Source organism: Spea bombifrons, chromosome 10 (genome assembly GCF_027358695.1).
Source record: "Spea bombifrons isolate aSpeBom1 chromosome 10, aSpeBom1.2.pri, whole genome shotgun sequence".
Lineage (NCBI taxonomy): Eukaryota > Metazoa > Chordata > Amphibia > Anura > Pelobatidae > Spea > Spea bombifrons.
In genome coordinates this window covers 2708623-2726452 of record NC_071096.1, presented here as the reverse complement: position 1 = coordinate 2726452, position 17830 = coordinate 2708623, and the positions used below count along the sequence as shown (strand labels likewise).

General features: G+C 40.8%; 1 protein-coding gene across 3 annotated transcripts in view; it reads left to right on the top strand.

The window, feature by feature from the left end:
• Window positions 1-4169: 4169 nt before the first annotated feature.
• The window catches only part of ABCC8 (ATP binding cassette subfamily C member 8), a 50310-nt gene continuing 36649 nt past the window's right edge, over window positions 4170-17830 (top strand). For 2 of the 3 annotated variants that reach the window (XM_053448530.1, XM_053448527.1), the window contains exons 1-3: window positions 4170-4596; window positions 12579-12720; window positions 15129-15250. In XM_053448530.1, coding sequence (XP_053304505.1) covers window positions 4449-4596; window positions 12579-12720; window positions 15129-15250 — 412 coding nt within the window. In that variant the 5' untranslated portion in view covers window positions 4170-4448. The remainder of the gene's footprint in view (window positions 4597-12578; window positions 12721-15128; window positions 15251-17830) is intronic. The other variant, XM_053448529.1, reaches the window with a different exon arrangement.

Here is a 17830-nt window from a genome sequence, read left to right as displayed (position 1 = left end):
TTATTTTTACCCTTTGTTGTTAAAAAACCTCTGTGGGAACAACTCACGTTCTGGAAGGACTTTGTTTTAGTAAACCCGCGTGCGGCTTCCCGCTCTCCATGAGATGTTCTGGTGTCATGATTTCCCAGGGCTGTCAATAATCCACAATTCCTTTAGGGATTTGGAAGATATTGGAGGAAACTCGGTTTTACTAAATGTTTAGTTAAAAAAAAGAAAAAAAACACTTCCAAGGATCACGATGACCGAGATGGTTATTTGTGCAAGAATGAAATCACTGAGATAATAAAGCAAAAGTGTTTCGAGACACGGCTTCATAATAACCTCTTATAATTTAATGTTTTTATCATGCTAAACACGAACGCCTTCATTACAGAATAACTAAAATAATACTCTTTATTCAGTCGTTGGTCTCGTCTTAGATTCAGGAGCCGTATGTCTATCCCATGCATGTTTAATACCCTCACTGTATTACCCTCTACCACTTCTGCTGGGAGGCTGTTCCATGTATCAGGAAACCGCCCTCCATTCCATCTAAGCCTCTGACCCTGTCGTTTTTTGCTGTGACCTCTTGTTCTAACAATATTGATGTGATCTGTGTGTGTTGGAAGCAGACGCTGTACTTTCTGGTTGGATAATATAGGCACTTTATAATTAAAAATAATCATTTCTCTATATTACATAAAAAAATGAAGTGCGTGTTATGATGATTGAGTCACAGAAAGTACAACAGAATATGATTTTAACCTTGATTTTTGACTTTGACTATGATTTTAAAACTGACCACTGAAAACAGAAATTTGGATTCTCCACCAAAATAAGTAAATAAATACATAAAGAAATTAATAAAGAAATAATAATAATAATAATAATAATAATAATAATAAAGAAAAAGAATATACAAGTATACTAGAAAACAAAGACCCGATCATCGCCAAATCTCAACAATGAGCAATAAGTCACTTATTTAACCACCAAATGAATCAAGGAACCAACTGACCAAAAAATGAGAAAAAGTCAGAATAAGTGGGTTTTCATTCACTCACCTTTTTTTTTTGTATTGTGGCAGAAAATGAATGGGAAGGCAGAAGGTCTGCATAGGATTTTAAGAGGTGCGACTCGCCAATATCATGGGGTATGTGAATTTCCAGATGAGAATCATATCTACAAAGAAGCCTTCTTCTAAAAATGGAACTTCTGCTATGGAGTGTTTCCGTTAAGAATGTGTTCTCCTTTTGTCATGTGACTACACACCAGAATTAAGAAGTCCCTAAAAATATATAATAATTCCATTTTTGTTTCAGTCTTTTGGAAGGACTGCAAAACATATTAAATATTTATCAATGGCAGATAATAAAAGTATATGAAATATTAATAATATATTTGACCTATTGGATAATGTGGAGGAACGCACGCCAGATACTTATATACTAAGAGGACGGAGCCTCGTATGATTTCGTTCGAGAACCAAAACCATTGAGCTGGTACTCAACTACACAAATTCCACACCGTCCATCAGGGCCAGACACACATTCAATTCCGCTAATGAAATACCTAATTAATTAAATACTTAATGACTCTAAATACTTAGAACATGCGCCAACCTCCACCAGCTGTGTCTCAACCTTCTGCTCGATTACAACTCAATATTTTACCGAAATTAAAAAAAACGAATAAATCAATGAGATCGGGGGCAGATTTCAGGGGGTTCCGTGGACTTTATTTTCCCAATTATCTTGTAACCATATCTTGTTATTCTTCCGCAGTTCCTATTGCCCGCCGCTATTTTTTAAAGCCCATGAAAGTAAATGTCTCATTCCGTCTACTGGAAATAAAAACTGAATGATGATAAAACCTTTGTAGCCATTTATTTTATCCGGCGAGCCTCAATGCCACGAATGCCACAGCAAATAGCCGGCTTCCTTCTCGATGTCATAACCCCCAATGAATTCTAAAGATTTACAGCCCCCGTGATTGTGACCATGTATTCTAAGGCATGTATCTGCGATTAGATGTACAGTATCCCAGACGCCGTGTGTCACCGTCTTCTGCCCGGCACCAGAATTATCTAATTTGGGCTTTAAATTGTCAATTTACAGAATCTCATCTCAACTTCTCATCTTCGGAGAACGGAGAAATTCCAACCGATAATGGCAGAGAAATAATGAGACGTTCGGCTTTCAGAACAACACACAAGTAAACGGGGGGGGGGTTACTGCCCGTGGGGGGTGTAGAGAAGGGGTTTGATTGGAGGCCGCCCGGATTCACATTTTTATTTATTTATTGATATTTTACATCTGAAACTGGTCTGTATTTGCCCACAGGCAGCTTCCCTGATAAAAACATTTTATGATGGAATATTTTAAAAACATTAAAAATATATATTGTTTTTGTTAATAATACAAACAAAAGAAATGCAATTGCTAAATAATTAAATGCAATATATATTAATACAACATTTAACCCATATTATAGACAGGTAGACACAGAATAATTGTATCATGTGTTTTAATATTTTTCGGGGGGGGTTATTTGTTCAAAAGGTTGTAACTCAAAAATTGTCATTGAAAAAAAAATGATATATTTGGAAAAAATGGAACAAAATTATTTTTTTTACCCAAGCTTATGTTGTAAATAAAGCACCACCGCCCGAAAAATCCGGGGACCCCCTCCCTAGCCATAAAGACCAAACGGCTCCACCATGCTGTAAAACGATAGGCTTTGTATTAGAGTCATAAGTAAGAATGGGAGGGGCATGAAGGGGAAAGGAGGGGCCTAGTCAAAAGGGGCAGAGTCTAGATTTTATGGGTGGGGCTATCGTTAAGAGCAGGTCCAATTGAAAAAGAAAAAAATACTTTTTTGGGGTGCAATACGTAAATATCCATTTTTTGTTAAGTAAAAACAGATATTTTAGATAATGGAAGTCATGTCGGAAGTAACTTGCTGGAAGGTCAGCGCTTTAATATGTTATATGGAACATAAATATGTTATTTAATCATTAAGAAAAATGTGGAAAATAATTTTTTTAATTAAATCTGTGTAATTAAGCCCCAGTTGCTGTTTTTGGGGCAGAGGTTGCTGATGCGAACACCAGCCCCCATCACTGAATGTTCCATGAATGTTACCATTTTGGAATCCCAAGAAATTTGAAGTCACACGGCCAGAAAATTCAATATAATGCCATGCAGGAAGTTTGGGGAGAGGCTTGGATTAAAACTTGGACTTTTAAGTTTATTTAGGTTTCCCCGGAACATTTATGATCTAACTTAATGCACAGGATAGGGTGACCACTATCCTCTGTGGACCAAGCCTTGGGTGGGCCCTTTCTAAAAAGCTATTTTGCTATTAAAGTTTTTGTCAAGCAGACCCAAATGAATCTGAAAATCTGCCAGCTGAACAACCCCATGAACAACCCCGTGAACAACCCCAGGACAGCAGTTTAATTTTAAATTCTTAAAGTTTTAATACCGTACATTTTCTGAAAATTCTTTCCATTCTATTTTTTTTTAATAAATGAGTTTGATATAATTTACATGGACACAGAAAATGGCGTCACTGTGGTTACTGGAACACCCTACATTTTTTGAGCTGTAACTTTTCTACCACTACGATTGGTCGCATAATTCAATAATGTAGAAACAACTTGGCATTAACCCCCCCCCAAAAAAAAAGCTAAGCTACAGTTCCTGGCTCTCACATGGTTAATAACCCCTTACATTAATCCCCTTTTCTGTGCAGATGAGGATCTCATGCTGGCCTTCCCTCTGTTACAATGTATCAGGCCTGTGGGTTAATGTGTATCATACATGCATTAAAAGATGTGTTTTATCTGGTATTATTCATACAACAGATGGCAGCTCAGTGACACAGATCTCTCCCAGGGAGCGCTGCTGTGCATGTACAGTCCTGAAGGGGGGGGTACTGTCCCTTTAAGAACAGCTTGTGCTGCTCCTGACTCTTGCAAGACAAGCAGCAAAGGGCAATGTTCTGACAGCTGGGAGGAGGGGGGCAGACCCTGTGCCTCTCCTCCCTCTCCATCACCTCTAACAGGCAAAAAGCATCCCAGCAGAGGGGCAGCTATTTCCAGGCTGGAATTCCAAGCAGACACACATTACATGCCTGGTCTCCCTGCCTGCCCTCTGCTGTCCCTTCTCAATGGACTGAAGGTGTCTTCCTACACCAGCCAAGTCATCTCACACAAGTGCCTCCTTCCCCCCTCCTCCACTCCACCCCTTCTCTCTCCCCCCTCCATTATACCAGAGCACTGAGGCTGTGATGCAGGCAGCAGGATTTGGCATCCCCCTCTGACCAGTGATGGACCCCATAACCCTGCAGTCTGCTCCTTGCACCTATGACATGTACCCCAGGTAGTCTCCATCCTTCCTGAAGAGCCTGAGGACCTCCTTGTGGATTGGGTGTCTTTGTGAAGCCCCCCTGAGCCAAGCTCCACCATGTCCTTAGCATTCTGTGGCAATGACAATACTTCTCTTGCATACAATGTGGATAAAGGGGTCCTCAACAATGGGTGCTTCGTGGATGCTCTCAATGTGGTACCCCATGTGTTCCTGCTATTTATAACCTTCCCCATATTATTTATAGGTAAGTACCAGGGGGGGGGGGTTGTTGGCTGCTGGCTCTGTTATTGCTGTCTGTGTGCAGGACCTGGAATCCTACACCTCATACATGCATTAATGGATCTCCATTCACTCTTCTCTTGATCTGTCCTGTCAATCAGACAATTACCCACTTGCTACAGGCAGAGGGGCAATGAGAATCCCCTCTGATAGCCCAGGTGCCCCTTGTCATTTTGACAAGTTCACAGGGAATTCTCCAAGTTTAAATCCCTTCCATAAACAATGCATATGATAACCCCCCCCCCCAGCTCCAGTGCTGCATTGCTCACTGCCTTCCAGGACACATATGGTTAACAGACCCTGTTTATATTTCTGTAGAATAGGAAATAACAGTATCCTTATTATTTGTAAACATTGTATATTTATTTTTATATCCCATTATTGGCAATCTTTATATGCCCAATGAACAGGAGCCGTGCATTTCTATACATGGAACAAAGAATTGCAGTTACATTCTCAGCAGGAAAGTTGATTTTAAGCTATTTATGTATGAAATAATGTATTTTTGGTTGTAAGCAGTTAATGTAACAATGTAGGTGGCCTATAGCTTCTGGGATACTGCATTGGAAGGCAATGTGGGTGCTTTGTGTATAAAACATAATGGGGGCTCTGAATGCTGCAGTGGGAGACACTCCTATCACTCACAGCCCACATCACCCGCATTAACCCTGAGATCGCTCACCCGTCACCACTAGCTTGTTTATAGGCTTGTAATGGAGTGGAAGCCATGTGTTGGCTGCCATGCCAAGAATATCAATCCCTGGATATGTGAGATGGTTGTTAATTGGTTCGGTTTATGTCTGGATCAATCTGTCCTCAATTCCCGAAGCTGCTCCCTGCGACCGTATCAATCATTTTAATAAATAGTGGTGTGAGGCGTGAGCATACCTCTGATCTGTCTGAGGGCTTTTGCCCCAGTCTCAGGGTGAAGGGGCAGATTCTCAGGGTCACACAGTCTGGACCCAACTCCTTCTCACCCCCCACGTGATTATATATAGAGCCACAGTTGCTGCTTTTGTTATCGGTATGTCACGGTTGGCATCCCTGCTTGAATGCAGGTGGCTCAATAAAGTCTATGTTTAAATAATGGCAAGTCAAGGTTTCCACGTGGGCCGGCATTAGGGCCATTTGGGGGAGACGTTTGTCGAGTCACTACATAGAATCTTCACGACGGGCTATTAAAGGGTTAATGTTTAAAGAGTCAGCTTATTTAGAAAGTTGTTTATTTAGAAAGGTATGTGTTGAGAACACTCAGCGGTGCTCTAAAGGGTTAACCTCTGGAATCCTAGAAGTGTGTAAGATATATATATATATATACATAAAACGCATGTCCTTGGGGCTTAGAAATGGTTAAAAAAAAAAAAGGTCAGAGCGGCCAAGGACTTCCAATTCTCCATCTGGATGTTAGAAAGCGATCCTGCTCTACGATGACCGTAAAACGAAGTCAGAAGGACAGATTCCCACATTAACTAACGCATCGCAGGGAGTTCCGTCTGTGCCAAGAAAGCGAGCCTTGGAAGTTCATATGGTGAACCTTCCAGGAAATTGTAACTTGAAGGTCCGGATTTAACCGCATAATAAACACTTACTGCAGAAGAAACGTTAATTGGCCGGGGTTTGCCAGACGCGCCGGGCCGTATAAAGCGCTTTTAAAGTGATTTTTGGGGGCTGCAGCGGGGAGTCACCTCTCAGGACACACGCTGCGCCCTGCCTTGGGGGTCCGGAGACATGAAATCCCATCGAGCGACATAAAGTTGGGCTTTTTTTTATGATTTGGGCGCTTTAGCAGAAAGTAACACCATTATTATTATTCCGCAAGAGGTTCCGCATCAGCTGAGGCTCGGCATTTCTCCAGATTCCCTTTGGGGAGAGGATCTAGTGGATTTTGCTGGTTATACAACGTGGCAGCGCATGGTGACGTGGAATTGGTTAACGTTTGGCCCTCTGGCTGTTGATAACTAAAAAAAAGCATGATGGGAGTTGTATGTGGCTATCAAAGGTCACTAACAGCAAGCTCTTGGGGCAAATTAGTTCACCTAAGCTAGCTTGCTGTGATGGGAGTTGTCTAGTTTTGCATCACTGAGGGCCTTCATTCTACCAACGTTCTTGCAGAATGAAGGCCATTAACTGGTTAAGCTGACATAGAGCGACGCGCTTTAAACAGCCTTTTTTGTAGTAAAATGTATTTAACCCTCTAGCTTTCTGTCTTCCCAGCGAGGAGACTTGTGTCTGACCGTGAAAGACTTGATTACGTCGGCCTCCGAGCAGCGAGAATCTCATCCTTTTACTTTTAACAGCCACGAGGTTTTGGCCATAGCTGGGAACTCTCTAAATGAGACTTCAATATTAACCATTTAATAGCCCATCGTGAAGATTCCATGTAGTGAGTCGCTAAATGGCTCTAATTCCGGCCATCATGGAGTCATTGACTTAATGGAGTTACCTGCATTCAAGCAGGGATATCAACCATAACATACTGGGGGCAAAAGCACCCACTGGGAGTCTTATATATAATCACAGCGGGAAGGATATATGAAGGAGACGGCTCCAGACTGTGTGGCCCCCCAGAATCTGCCCCTTCACCCTGAGATTGGTGCAAAAACCCTGAGGGTTCCATACCTCCCAACTGTCCCGCTTTTGCCACTCTATTGGGCCGAGCTCTACCCCGTCCCGCTTTTCTGTAGAGCTCAGCAGGCCGGCGGGGCCGCTGTAGAGATTTAATAAACATAGAACGTTTTAGGGGAAATCTTCCACAAAAAAAAATGGACATTGTGAAGTACAACTCACATTATTTCTGGCTGCGGGTAATGGGAGTTTCAAATAACTGTGGGTACAAAGAGAAGTATTTTTATTAATTCCCAGCAGAGGTGGTAGAGGGTAATACAGTGAGGGAATTTAAACATGCATGGGATACGCATATGGCCATACCTGGGTACTTCTGGGCTCCGGCTACCCGGGGCCTACCCTTGCAAAACGCGGCCAGGGCTGCCCACTGATATCAGTGGGTGGTCCCGCTAACGTCGGTGAGTGGTCCTGCTGACGTTGGGGGTGTTCCCGATGATGTCACTGGGCATTCCCGCTACCGTCAGTGGGCCTTCCCGCCAACGTCATTGGCTGTTCCCTCTGACATTGCGGGAAAAGCCCCCTTCTAAAGGGAAAATGGGCTTATCAGGACCCCACGCCTGCGACCCGGAGGATTCGGTGCTCCTCCCGGGGTTCTCCGTGCCAAACCCAGACGAGACCAACCACTGATTAAGGTTTGAGTCTTTACAGCAGGAGAAACGGGCGACTAGACGGGGGCCGAATGGGGCCGATGTGCCGGCAGATACTATGTTTCTATGTTTCTATACTTCTGGAATCTTTCTGCTCCATCTGAGTCATAATTTGGCTGTTGCTTGAAAATGACTCTTGATGACCGGCCGGCCGGGCTTCTTCCTTTCCCGTAATGTCTCGGCTCCGACGTTCTCCAGGATTACTTGGTGGGAAAGAGTCTTAACGTATAAGCGGAGTGGTCACAGTCTGCGCCCCCCCGATCCTCCTCGTCATGTTTTCTCTAAATTCCGAATTAAATGTCGTTATCGTGATAAACGGCTTCGCTTCGGCCCCTGATTGCTCCTAATTGTTCTCCTTCTTGTGATTTCGTTTTCGATGGCGGGGTGTTGTGTTCTGGACGGGTTTACAATCAATATAATACCGTGTGACTTGATTGCGCTCGTACCGTCCGTATGCGCATAGATCCGACGGCCGTATAATTCTGATGAGAGCGAGGCCAGCTGAACCAAGAAAGGGGCATCCAAACCCCGCCGCGGGAAAATCAACATTATTTGTTTAGAAAGATCGTCTGAAATGTGGAGCAACCGACATGCATGCGCGTAGACTTCAATCAGCCTCAACCTTAATGTGCAATTTATATCATACCTCCTTTCTGCCCCTGTTTAATTTTTCCAGTCCCTCTTTGCCCCCCAAGTCCATGTGCTCCTTGCCTCTCTTTCCTCTGCCAATGCCCCACTTTCCTCATTTGATGCCCTTCTTTCCTCCCCCTGATGCCCCTCTTTTCTAGGAGCTCAGAATGTTTGCTGGGTATGAGGGTATCGCAGGGTTCTACAGCCCTAAAAGCCCCGATAATGTGTATAGAAAGGGCAGCGAATGGCTTTATAAATTAAACGGGGTAAATAAACCCCATTATTATTCTTTTAATTCTTTACTTATGTAAACAGCTGTTAATCGGTCACAAAGTCACTTTAAAAGTCATGATAAAGCCGTGGAAGGCATTGAAAGAATGTATCGAGTATCCGCTATTAGAAAGCTGAAGACACATTGTAGATGTAGACCGTCGTTGACCGATGGCTATGCCTGGCACTCCATGACATCATAGGGTTAACAGAATCATTAGGCATCATCAGTGAGCCTCAAAGTTTTACTAAGTAATGCCGTTTAAGGACTTTTCTTTGGGTAATAAGTAGGGGTTTGGTGGAGCTGGAAGGAATTTTCAGATAAATTAGCTTATTCTGCATCATTTCACTTCGCTGAGTCAGGCAGGAAGAAAAAAGTTAAGAAATTCCGATTAGTGATCGCCGGATCTGTATATTACAATTCACATAAATTATTTATGTCCTATAAATCTATATTTTTGGGGTTATCTGGACTCTTTATGTTAATTCTGATGTTTTTACCAGTTCACTTCAGAAACACTTTACTAACAACAGCAAACAGCAGGTTACCGTTTTGGAGACTAGTTATGTTGGCAGCATCATGACATCATAGCATGCTCCATCCATGGTTTTAAAGTGATGTCATAACATCATAATAATTTCAGTATTGTTGGCACCCGATTGGGCCAAAGGTGAGCAATAATTACTTAATTGCATGGAATAGATATGAAAATCGGGTTAAGATCGATGCTCCCATGGTTATTACGTCAGATACATATGAAGATTCTTTAATATTTTGACAAAGCGGATAATAAAAATTTTCTGGAATCGGCTCAATAACGAATTAACCTGAGCCGATAAAAAACGAAAAACATTTTTTAAAATCATTTTAATATGTAAAAAAATAAATTTTAAACGTTTTAAAAATTGAGCAGCTCCAGGAGTGGTTTTGGGGGTTATTTCAGATGCGTACACAAGGCTTTAACCCATTGCGGCGCTGGAAGGGTTAATCTGTATACATCCACCATATGTTTATAGTAATATGCCGGTACAGGCAGGGAAGGGCTGGCATTGTTAATCCGTCACGTCCTCAGCAATAAATAAATAAAAATCTGAGTCATTTTAGGAGAACCATCAGGGAAACTGAAAAAGGCTGCGGAGTTAACACTTTCCGTGCCAGAGCCCGCAGAGCCTGACACAGAAAGGGTTAAGTAGAGTTTATTACGCGTTTTCTCGTGACACCAGCTGCTGGGAGCCGGTTGCGAAAAATAAACAGTCTCGAGTTTTCAGGTGGTAGAAAGTGGGTGTTTCCACCATGCCGATGGTAACCATGGCAACAGATAAGAAATTTCAAGCCTAATTTTTTTTTTTAAGTGCAAAATTTGACTTAGATGAGCTGGTCTTTGATTTTGCACCATTGGAAATATTTGCAGAAGTTAGTGTCTCACAAAGGATTTCAGGGACACTTTGCCACCGCGCAGGCACATCACAGGGGGTAACATTACACACTAAATTACATTTAAAAGGGTAAAATCTGCTCTTTTTTAACATGATAATAGTGTTACGGAGGGACCTGTGCGCCTGGAAACAATTTCTAGCGCTAGAGGCTCCGGCGCAGTGCGCTAACACAATGCGGGAGAGAACAGGAAGTGGCTTCCAACTTCCTGTTTAGGCTGACAGGGGGATTCCGATAGAGTCTGCACTGAGGGATCATGGGAAATGGGGTATGTGTGTGGCTCTGTTGGCCAGCGGCCCACCAGCCATTTGCCAGGCGTGCCAGATGTGCCCGTGTACGTTCTGATTGACCCTCGGCGATGGTCATGCGCCACATGGAGATCTAAGACCCCCCCTGCAGCTTTCAAAGAGATCTGAAAACATTAACGATCACTAGCTGAGAATTCCACTAAAAAATAATCTCATAAAGAGATATTTTTACCCACTCGCCACCCCCACTCATTGCCATGTCAATGTTCAACGGCACTTAACACGTTCATGGATCACGTTTCTTGGGGAGGCTCATAGAATTGTGTGATGATGGTAAATAGGGGACTCACTGTATTTCACATACATGACTCCCTTCTGTAAATTATCACATACGTGATTCCTTTCTGTAAATTCAGGGCAATTCGCTGCTTTCCAATCACAGTGAAGAGGCTTCTTCTATCAGTCCACTGAAAATCAATCATTCTCGTTGACTGCCACCTGTCGATAAGAGACCCAAGACACGGGGGGGGGCTGTGCTACAATATTCATGACCTCCCCGTTACCCCCCCCCGCACTCGCTGACATGTCCGATGTGATGGGGGTGATGGGGGTTTCCATTACCCAAGCTGCACCCCTGTGACGTCCGGACACCCCAGCCCTATAACCTCTGGCTGACGTACGGCGAGCTACATTTTCTGCCGGATAACACAGTGCCCTTCGCACGCGTCTGACAGATACGATCGTCTTATCTGGACAGCTGGGATTTTGAATACTATCTAGAAAAGACGGACGGGGAAAGGGAATGAGAGATGGGGTGATGACGCGTGGCCAGGAGATCGGACAAAGGAATCTTAAGTCTTCTTCCAAAAAGTAATTTCTAGTTCTCCGGCATGCATGTGAATTTATCGGCGGGATGTTACATTCCAGAAAACACCGGAGCTCTGTATAAAATATATACAGCACATTAGCTTTACGCTGCCAAGAAATGTCCGACGGAGAATTTCTGGGGTTTCCTATTTGGTTCTCGTTCAGAAATCCAATAATCTTCGCATATTTCCATCCCTCGCTTTGTGCTGTAATTGCACGGCCGCCCGTTATCCTGGCCGAGGTCTGATCGTTCATCAAACACTGAAAAGAAATGATTCTTGATTGCAGTTTATGGATTATTGTACTGGCGACGTTCCTGGAAAACCCATTATTTGTAAAAAATGGTTTTCCATCACATGACGAATGGCGCCCATTAATAAGACCCAGTTTATAGGCATAAGATCCGATCCGTCTGGGAGGTTCAAGCAGTCCGGGGTCATCAGATGTTCTTCTAGGTACGACAGACGCAAATTTAATAAAAAGTATGACTTTAAGTGCTATAAATTGATTTGCCTTTGGTATAATCCTCGTCGAACAATCCTTCCATCATGCCAACAAGGTTCCATTTCCTTTATTAACCCCTTAAAGACAATGGGCGGTCCCTAAACCCATTGAAAACAATGCATTTTGAGCCCGTTCATGTACGGGCTTTGTCATCAAGGGGTTAACCACGATGCTTATTTTTCAGAATTGATAGCTTAAGGGCTAAACATATCCAATAAAAGGGTTACAGAAATAGAAATTTTCTGGGGGGGGGAGTTAGACGCCTGGTTACATATTTAATTAGGTTAAAGGCAAGTGCCCCAACGTCAACCATTTCCAGAATTATTTGTTGATCCGGAAATCGGGAAATCAGATTTCGTCTGGATCAACATAACTCGTGCTAAACATAATTATAAAAACACTGAAAACAAGTTTTCTAGAAAAATATTCAGCTTTTTTCACTAATAATGGTATTTGGCGGTGAATTCCACATCTTTACTGCTCTAACTTCTAGTTTCCTTTCCCACATCGACACCGTTTTTCTTTCTAACCTCAGAGAATTCTCCGTATGGTTTTTAGGTATCTGATATATATATAGAATGATCCGCCGGATATTTGCAAAGCTGTATCTCTTCTGTTCTTTTTTTTCCTTCTAGAACGTTCCTACAATTTATATATTTATATTTTTTATATTTATTTACGCAGCGCTTATTTAGCTTGATTTTTTGTTTTGTTTTTGTAGGATGGGGGAGTCAGAGTTCCAAGGTGCACATCCATCACAGTACGTGGCTCCATTTCCCTGGACACAACCTGCGCTGGATCTTGACTTTCATCCTCCTGTTTGTGCTGGTGTGTGAAATCGCAGAGGGCATAGTGTCAGACGGGTGAGTCGAAAAATAGCTTTTCCAGATAGCGGGGACTATTTTTAAAGAGTCTCTATAAAAGCACCAAAGTGTTCTTTAATCTGTTATCCAAAATACTTCGCTTCTTGTTGCGCACGCGACCTGCGGCCCATGTCAGAAAATTCCATCGCCGGTGCCAGCTGCGTGGACATCAGACGTTGGAACAGATTCATTCGGCGTGCCATGGATGGATTAAGTGCTTCTGGACGTCTGATCTCCTATCATCTGTATATCTGGTTTTTTTTAGACTTGTATCCATATACAATAAGAATTAAATCCATTGAGCTTTTAATATTTTATTGGGGCACAAATATGATGTCATCAAAATAGTTCGTTAAAAATCTGCCTCTTGTAGCCACATCGTAAAGGACTCTAAAGATCTCTACGCAATACAAAGTATCTGTTTTCTGTGGTTATTGAGTTACTTTTGCTGGGTTTTGATGATCGGAAAGTCTCTGGATTAAATCAGTTTAAGACACACTTCTGACCTTACAAAACAAATATTAGTTTCCCGCGACCCTCGCCCAACTGTCCATGAACTTCTCATCATGAGATCCTTAGGTCTTCTAATTAGACTGGTTTCAAAAATTTGAGACCCTTCCCACTGATTTATTCCTTCAGTTACCCCCTCTATACATGGGTTGTGGGTCCAGAAGGGGCAGAACACACGTTGCCTTCTCTTGTACTCTCAACGTTGTGCATCAGCTTGACGTGAGAGATGGAGCTTGGGTTTATCTTATGTTTGATGTCAGAAGAAGAGGGATTAGAACCAGCTCCCCCCCCAGTTTACCTACAACATTAAATATGTCGATTTGCTGCCTAATACAGAAATATAAAGTGTAAGATTAAGTTACACAATGATGTCAGCGTTGGCGGCAGGATTGGGTCATCCACCCGGCGAGGAGGCTGCCAGAATGCATCCAAGGAATCGCAAATCGGAAATTCTAACGTATAATTTAGTAAATAAAGATTAAATATTGTTACCCGGCATGTATGGCAGTTTGACCCCGGTTTGTTTCCATTTCCAAGCTGAGATTGGAAGACTGTATTAAATAAAAAGCACATTAATAATTCACAGGATACAATGTGGCCCAAAGACTCTCGTGGAATGTAAATCCGTCCACGGCTCGTATTTTCACAGGTCCAATGTTTGTAAATGAGAAAATAAGGGTGAAGTGTGAATACACAATTAGCTCTCCGTGGGAAGTCATTGTCTACGGAGGATTGGTAAAGCTGCTGTCCCACTTTCTCAGCTGAATTTAATGGTTTTCTAAAGAAATATCATTCCTAGCGCTGTTTAACTTCACTCTTTAAATTAAAATATTTTATATAAAATATATATATATTTATAACATATATATAATATATATTAGATATTATATATATATATATACTTTATATATATATAATTATATATATATATATATATATATATATATATATATATATATATATATATATATATATGGTAACCTTAGCAGGCTATAAAATAAACAGAATAAGGTATAAAAATGCTGCATTTAATCAAATCTATTTGGTTAATGTACTGGTTTGTTTATTTATTTATTTATTTATTTATTTGTGGTTATTATTTTCCCATGTATTTGCTATTTATGTATCAGTGCTTTAACTGGTTTCAGACTGGAACCAATAAACGTAATTAAATAAGAATAGACTTTTTTTTTTTACATTTTCCATTAAATAAGGCCACAGTTCCCACAGAATTCCGTTCTTTCCATATTGGTCGTTGCCCATGTATGCCATGGAGAAGGATCCCAACCATAAACCGAATAGGAGGAGATGTGAATGTGTCCAGACGGATGCATCGAGTAGGATGGAGTGGGGTCCTCTTTGTGGTTGGGTGCGGCCACCTGGCTGGCCCTCAACTTTTGTTGGTAAACAGTGGAATTTTGATGTAAAAGTTGTTAGAGGTTTCTGCTCTGTCAGGAACCAGGGTATGGGGGCTTTCAAAACATATGGTCTTGTTAGCAGGGCATGGAGAAGGACCCAAACCATAAATCACATAGGATGAGATGTAAATTTGCCCAAATGGTGGCAACGAGTTAAGAGTAGAATTGAATCACAGTCGTCTTTATGGTTGGGTTCCTCCGCCTTGGCCTTCAAGGTGTGCTGAGAAACAGTGGAATTTTGGCCATAAGAAGTCTTTAGGTTCTTACCTTACTAATAAGATAACTCAGAGAGGAACCCACATGGGATTGGAGAAGGTCAGAAACCAGAATATGGTGGGTTCCAAAATGCCTGGCTGACACAGGTAAATAATAATAATAATAAAAATAAAAAATAAAATAATAAGTAAAAAATCAATTTTAAAGGAAACTTTACTGGGCTACAAAAATGAATCGTGTCTTTACATGTCTTTATATTTTTAGGTTTTCCAAGACCCATCACTTGCACCTCTACATGCCGGCTGTCATGGCGTTCCTCGCCGCCGTAACGTCTATCGTCTACTACCATAACATCGAAACGTCAAATTTTCCAAAGTTATTAATAGGTATGTTCTTGCCTAAGAATAGTGTCCGTTTTTTCTTATCTGCCCGCTTCGTGACAGAAAGTATGTGAGACAGGATAATATCATCGTGTTGTCTGCACCGGGCCAATCGGGTGTTACGTCAGATTTTAAATAAAAAATAAAAAAATCTAATTATAAAAATATAGTGTTTTATTTCTTTTAAAAATGATACATTGTCTCTTATTTTCCAGCTCAGCAAATTGTAACCACAACCCCGCATATTCTTTGGGCATACTGCTTTCTTGAAGTCATTTGCTGGAGCCCTAAAATAAGGAAAAAAAAGCCAATTTTTTTGTTTAAAGTGAAAAAAAAACATCAGAGAACATAAGATTTATATATTGTTTATTATATCCTTAAAATTGTTCACCGGTTTTTAATATATTTGAATAGTATATTTCACATGATGCTACCTTTTTATTGCATTACTACCCTAAAAAAATCTAACTTTACAACTTTTTAAAAAAATAAAAAAATGTTTTATATATGTTTTTAACCCTTTTCACTAAACTATAGAATGGCGGGTAAAGGGAATTCATTCGAATGGCACGTCTCTCATTTCATCGTTAATGGTGGTCTCCCGACACTACTGACTTTTATCAATAAATAATGAATTCCGGAACCTGTCTGTTTCAGGAAGAGTATAGCTAAATAAATTAAAGTTTTTTTGAGAAAACTGTATTTTTATAAAGTCCCCAAAATTCTGAAACAATATCTTAAAATATTCCCCATAAATTTAAGTGAAAAATATTGTAGTTGATCTGTAAAATGGGGGAAGACATTTTGGACGTGCTTTGGCCCTTGTTGAATAGGAAATACAACACGAAGTGAAAAGTGTGCTGGCCAATTGCTTCCCCCTTGTCAACAACACATGTAAATGCATATATGATATGTTTTATACAGGTCCGCTTAATAGAAACCATAGAATTTGCAGGGATTACTAAATAAAGTGAAATAGTTAAAACATCGGCTTTATAACGGTTGTCTTGGGGTTTAATGCTAGTACCACCTATATACATGATAAAAATCGGTAGCATCATAATACTGATTTTCTTTTGTAGTTTTGTTATTTTTATGTTATGATAATTACTAGGGTGTTTCAACATGATTGTCAGGTCTAACCCCAAAAGGGGAAGAGCCATGCAGATCCTAAACAGAGGTGGGCTTTGGTGTGCAATGAAAACATATATTATTATTATTATTATTATTATCCTATATATTGTTTTATTTTAAAATAATAATTATTATGTAAATATTATAGTGATGAGTAAATACTATGATAATCTAATTTGCCAGACCCTCTCAGTAATTGTTAAGCAAACCTCTAAACCCAGTATCCTCCATGATCCAGATACGTTATGACTTAACCACCTTACGTTCCAGATAAAAATGGTTTCATTAATTTTTAATAAAGTTCACCACATTCTAATATCCTCTCTGCAGGAAAATGAGTTTAATAGAATTCTGAAGAGATTAAAGTTAAATTAGAATTTTAGTCTGGGCTTCGTAATCTGCATTAACGATAGGGAGGCTGGTGTGTGTAGAATCCGCAACTAAATGAGTAACGAGTACCAATTCCTGGCGTATGGCCAAGTGACACATCAGCCACCAACAATTCATTGATATTCTTTCCCATTACCAGAAGGTAAACGAATGCGACATGAATTACCGCTATCGGGGATGTCAAAACCAGCCATCAATAGCCATATTTGAACCCAAGTTTGTAGATTACTGTAATTAAGAAGTAATTTACTAATTGACATTTTCTATCAATTACTGTGTGCTTGGTATCAGCCGACAGCCCGGTATGTCCAGCGTCCGCCAGCTTGATTTGAACAGCCCTGTTCTATGTGCGATATTTAACTCATTGTTAAGCAATGCATTTGTTTATCAATGTAAAGTTATATAGGCTTTTGGACCTCAGAGGTCTCTCCTTCATATGAAATTCTGAAGAAGAAACCTCCGAGGTCCAACACATTGTGTTCTAAACACGCAAATAATACATTTTTACTATAGGTCTCTAATTAAAAAAAGGTCTCTAGGAGAAAAAGAAGGGGTTTTGTTCTGTTTACTACAGTAAACTTCCACTTGGAAAAATAAAGCTTTTTATTGCATTTTATTCTGCTTTTGTAACAGTTTCCAGTTGCCGGGATGCGCTCACCTCACCTCATCGCTCTGTGTTATACGGCTCTAAATTAGCTCGTAAAGGGCAGCCGACACATTATTGGTAGATGCTAAGAGCTGCCGGTTCAATTGGCTAATTAAGCTCCTAACGGCCGTGCAAGGTTCCCTGATTAATGACCAAATCACGCAGCCGTCATCAAAACCTCCGCTTTGCCGCGTTTTACGTTGCACTGCACCCTTTAAGACCACGTGTTTAAAATGAGATATATATCATTCAAGTTACAGGCAAAAGGGCAGGAAGGATACAATGTATCCAGTTGAATGAAATTAAAATAAATGTATCAATTATAAAAAAAATCACAAAATAACAAATTTTCTCCGAGACAAATGCATAACTTAATTTTTGATCATGTTGAACATCCCTGACGTTGTTATAAAAGG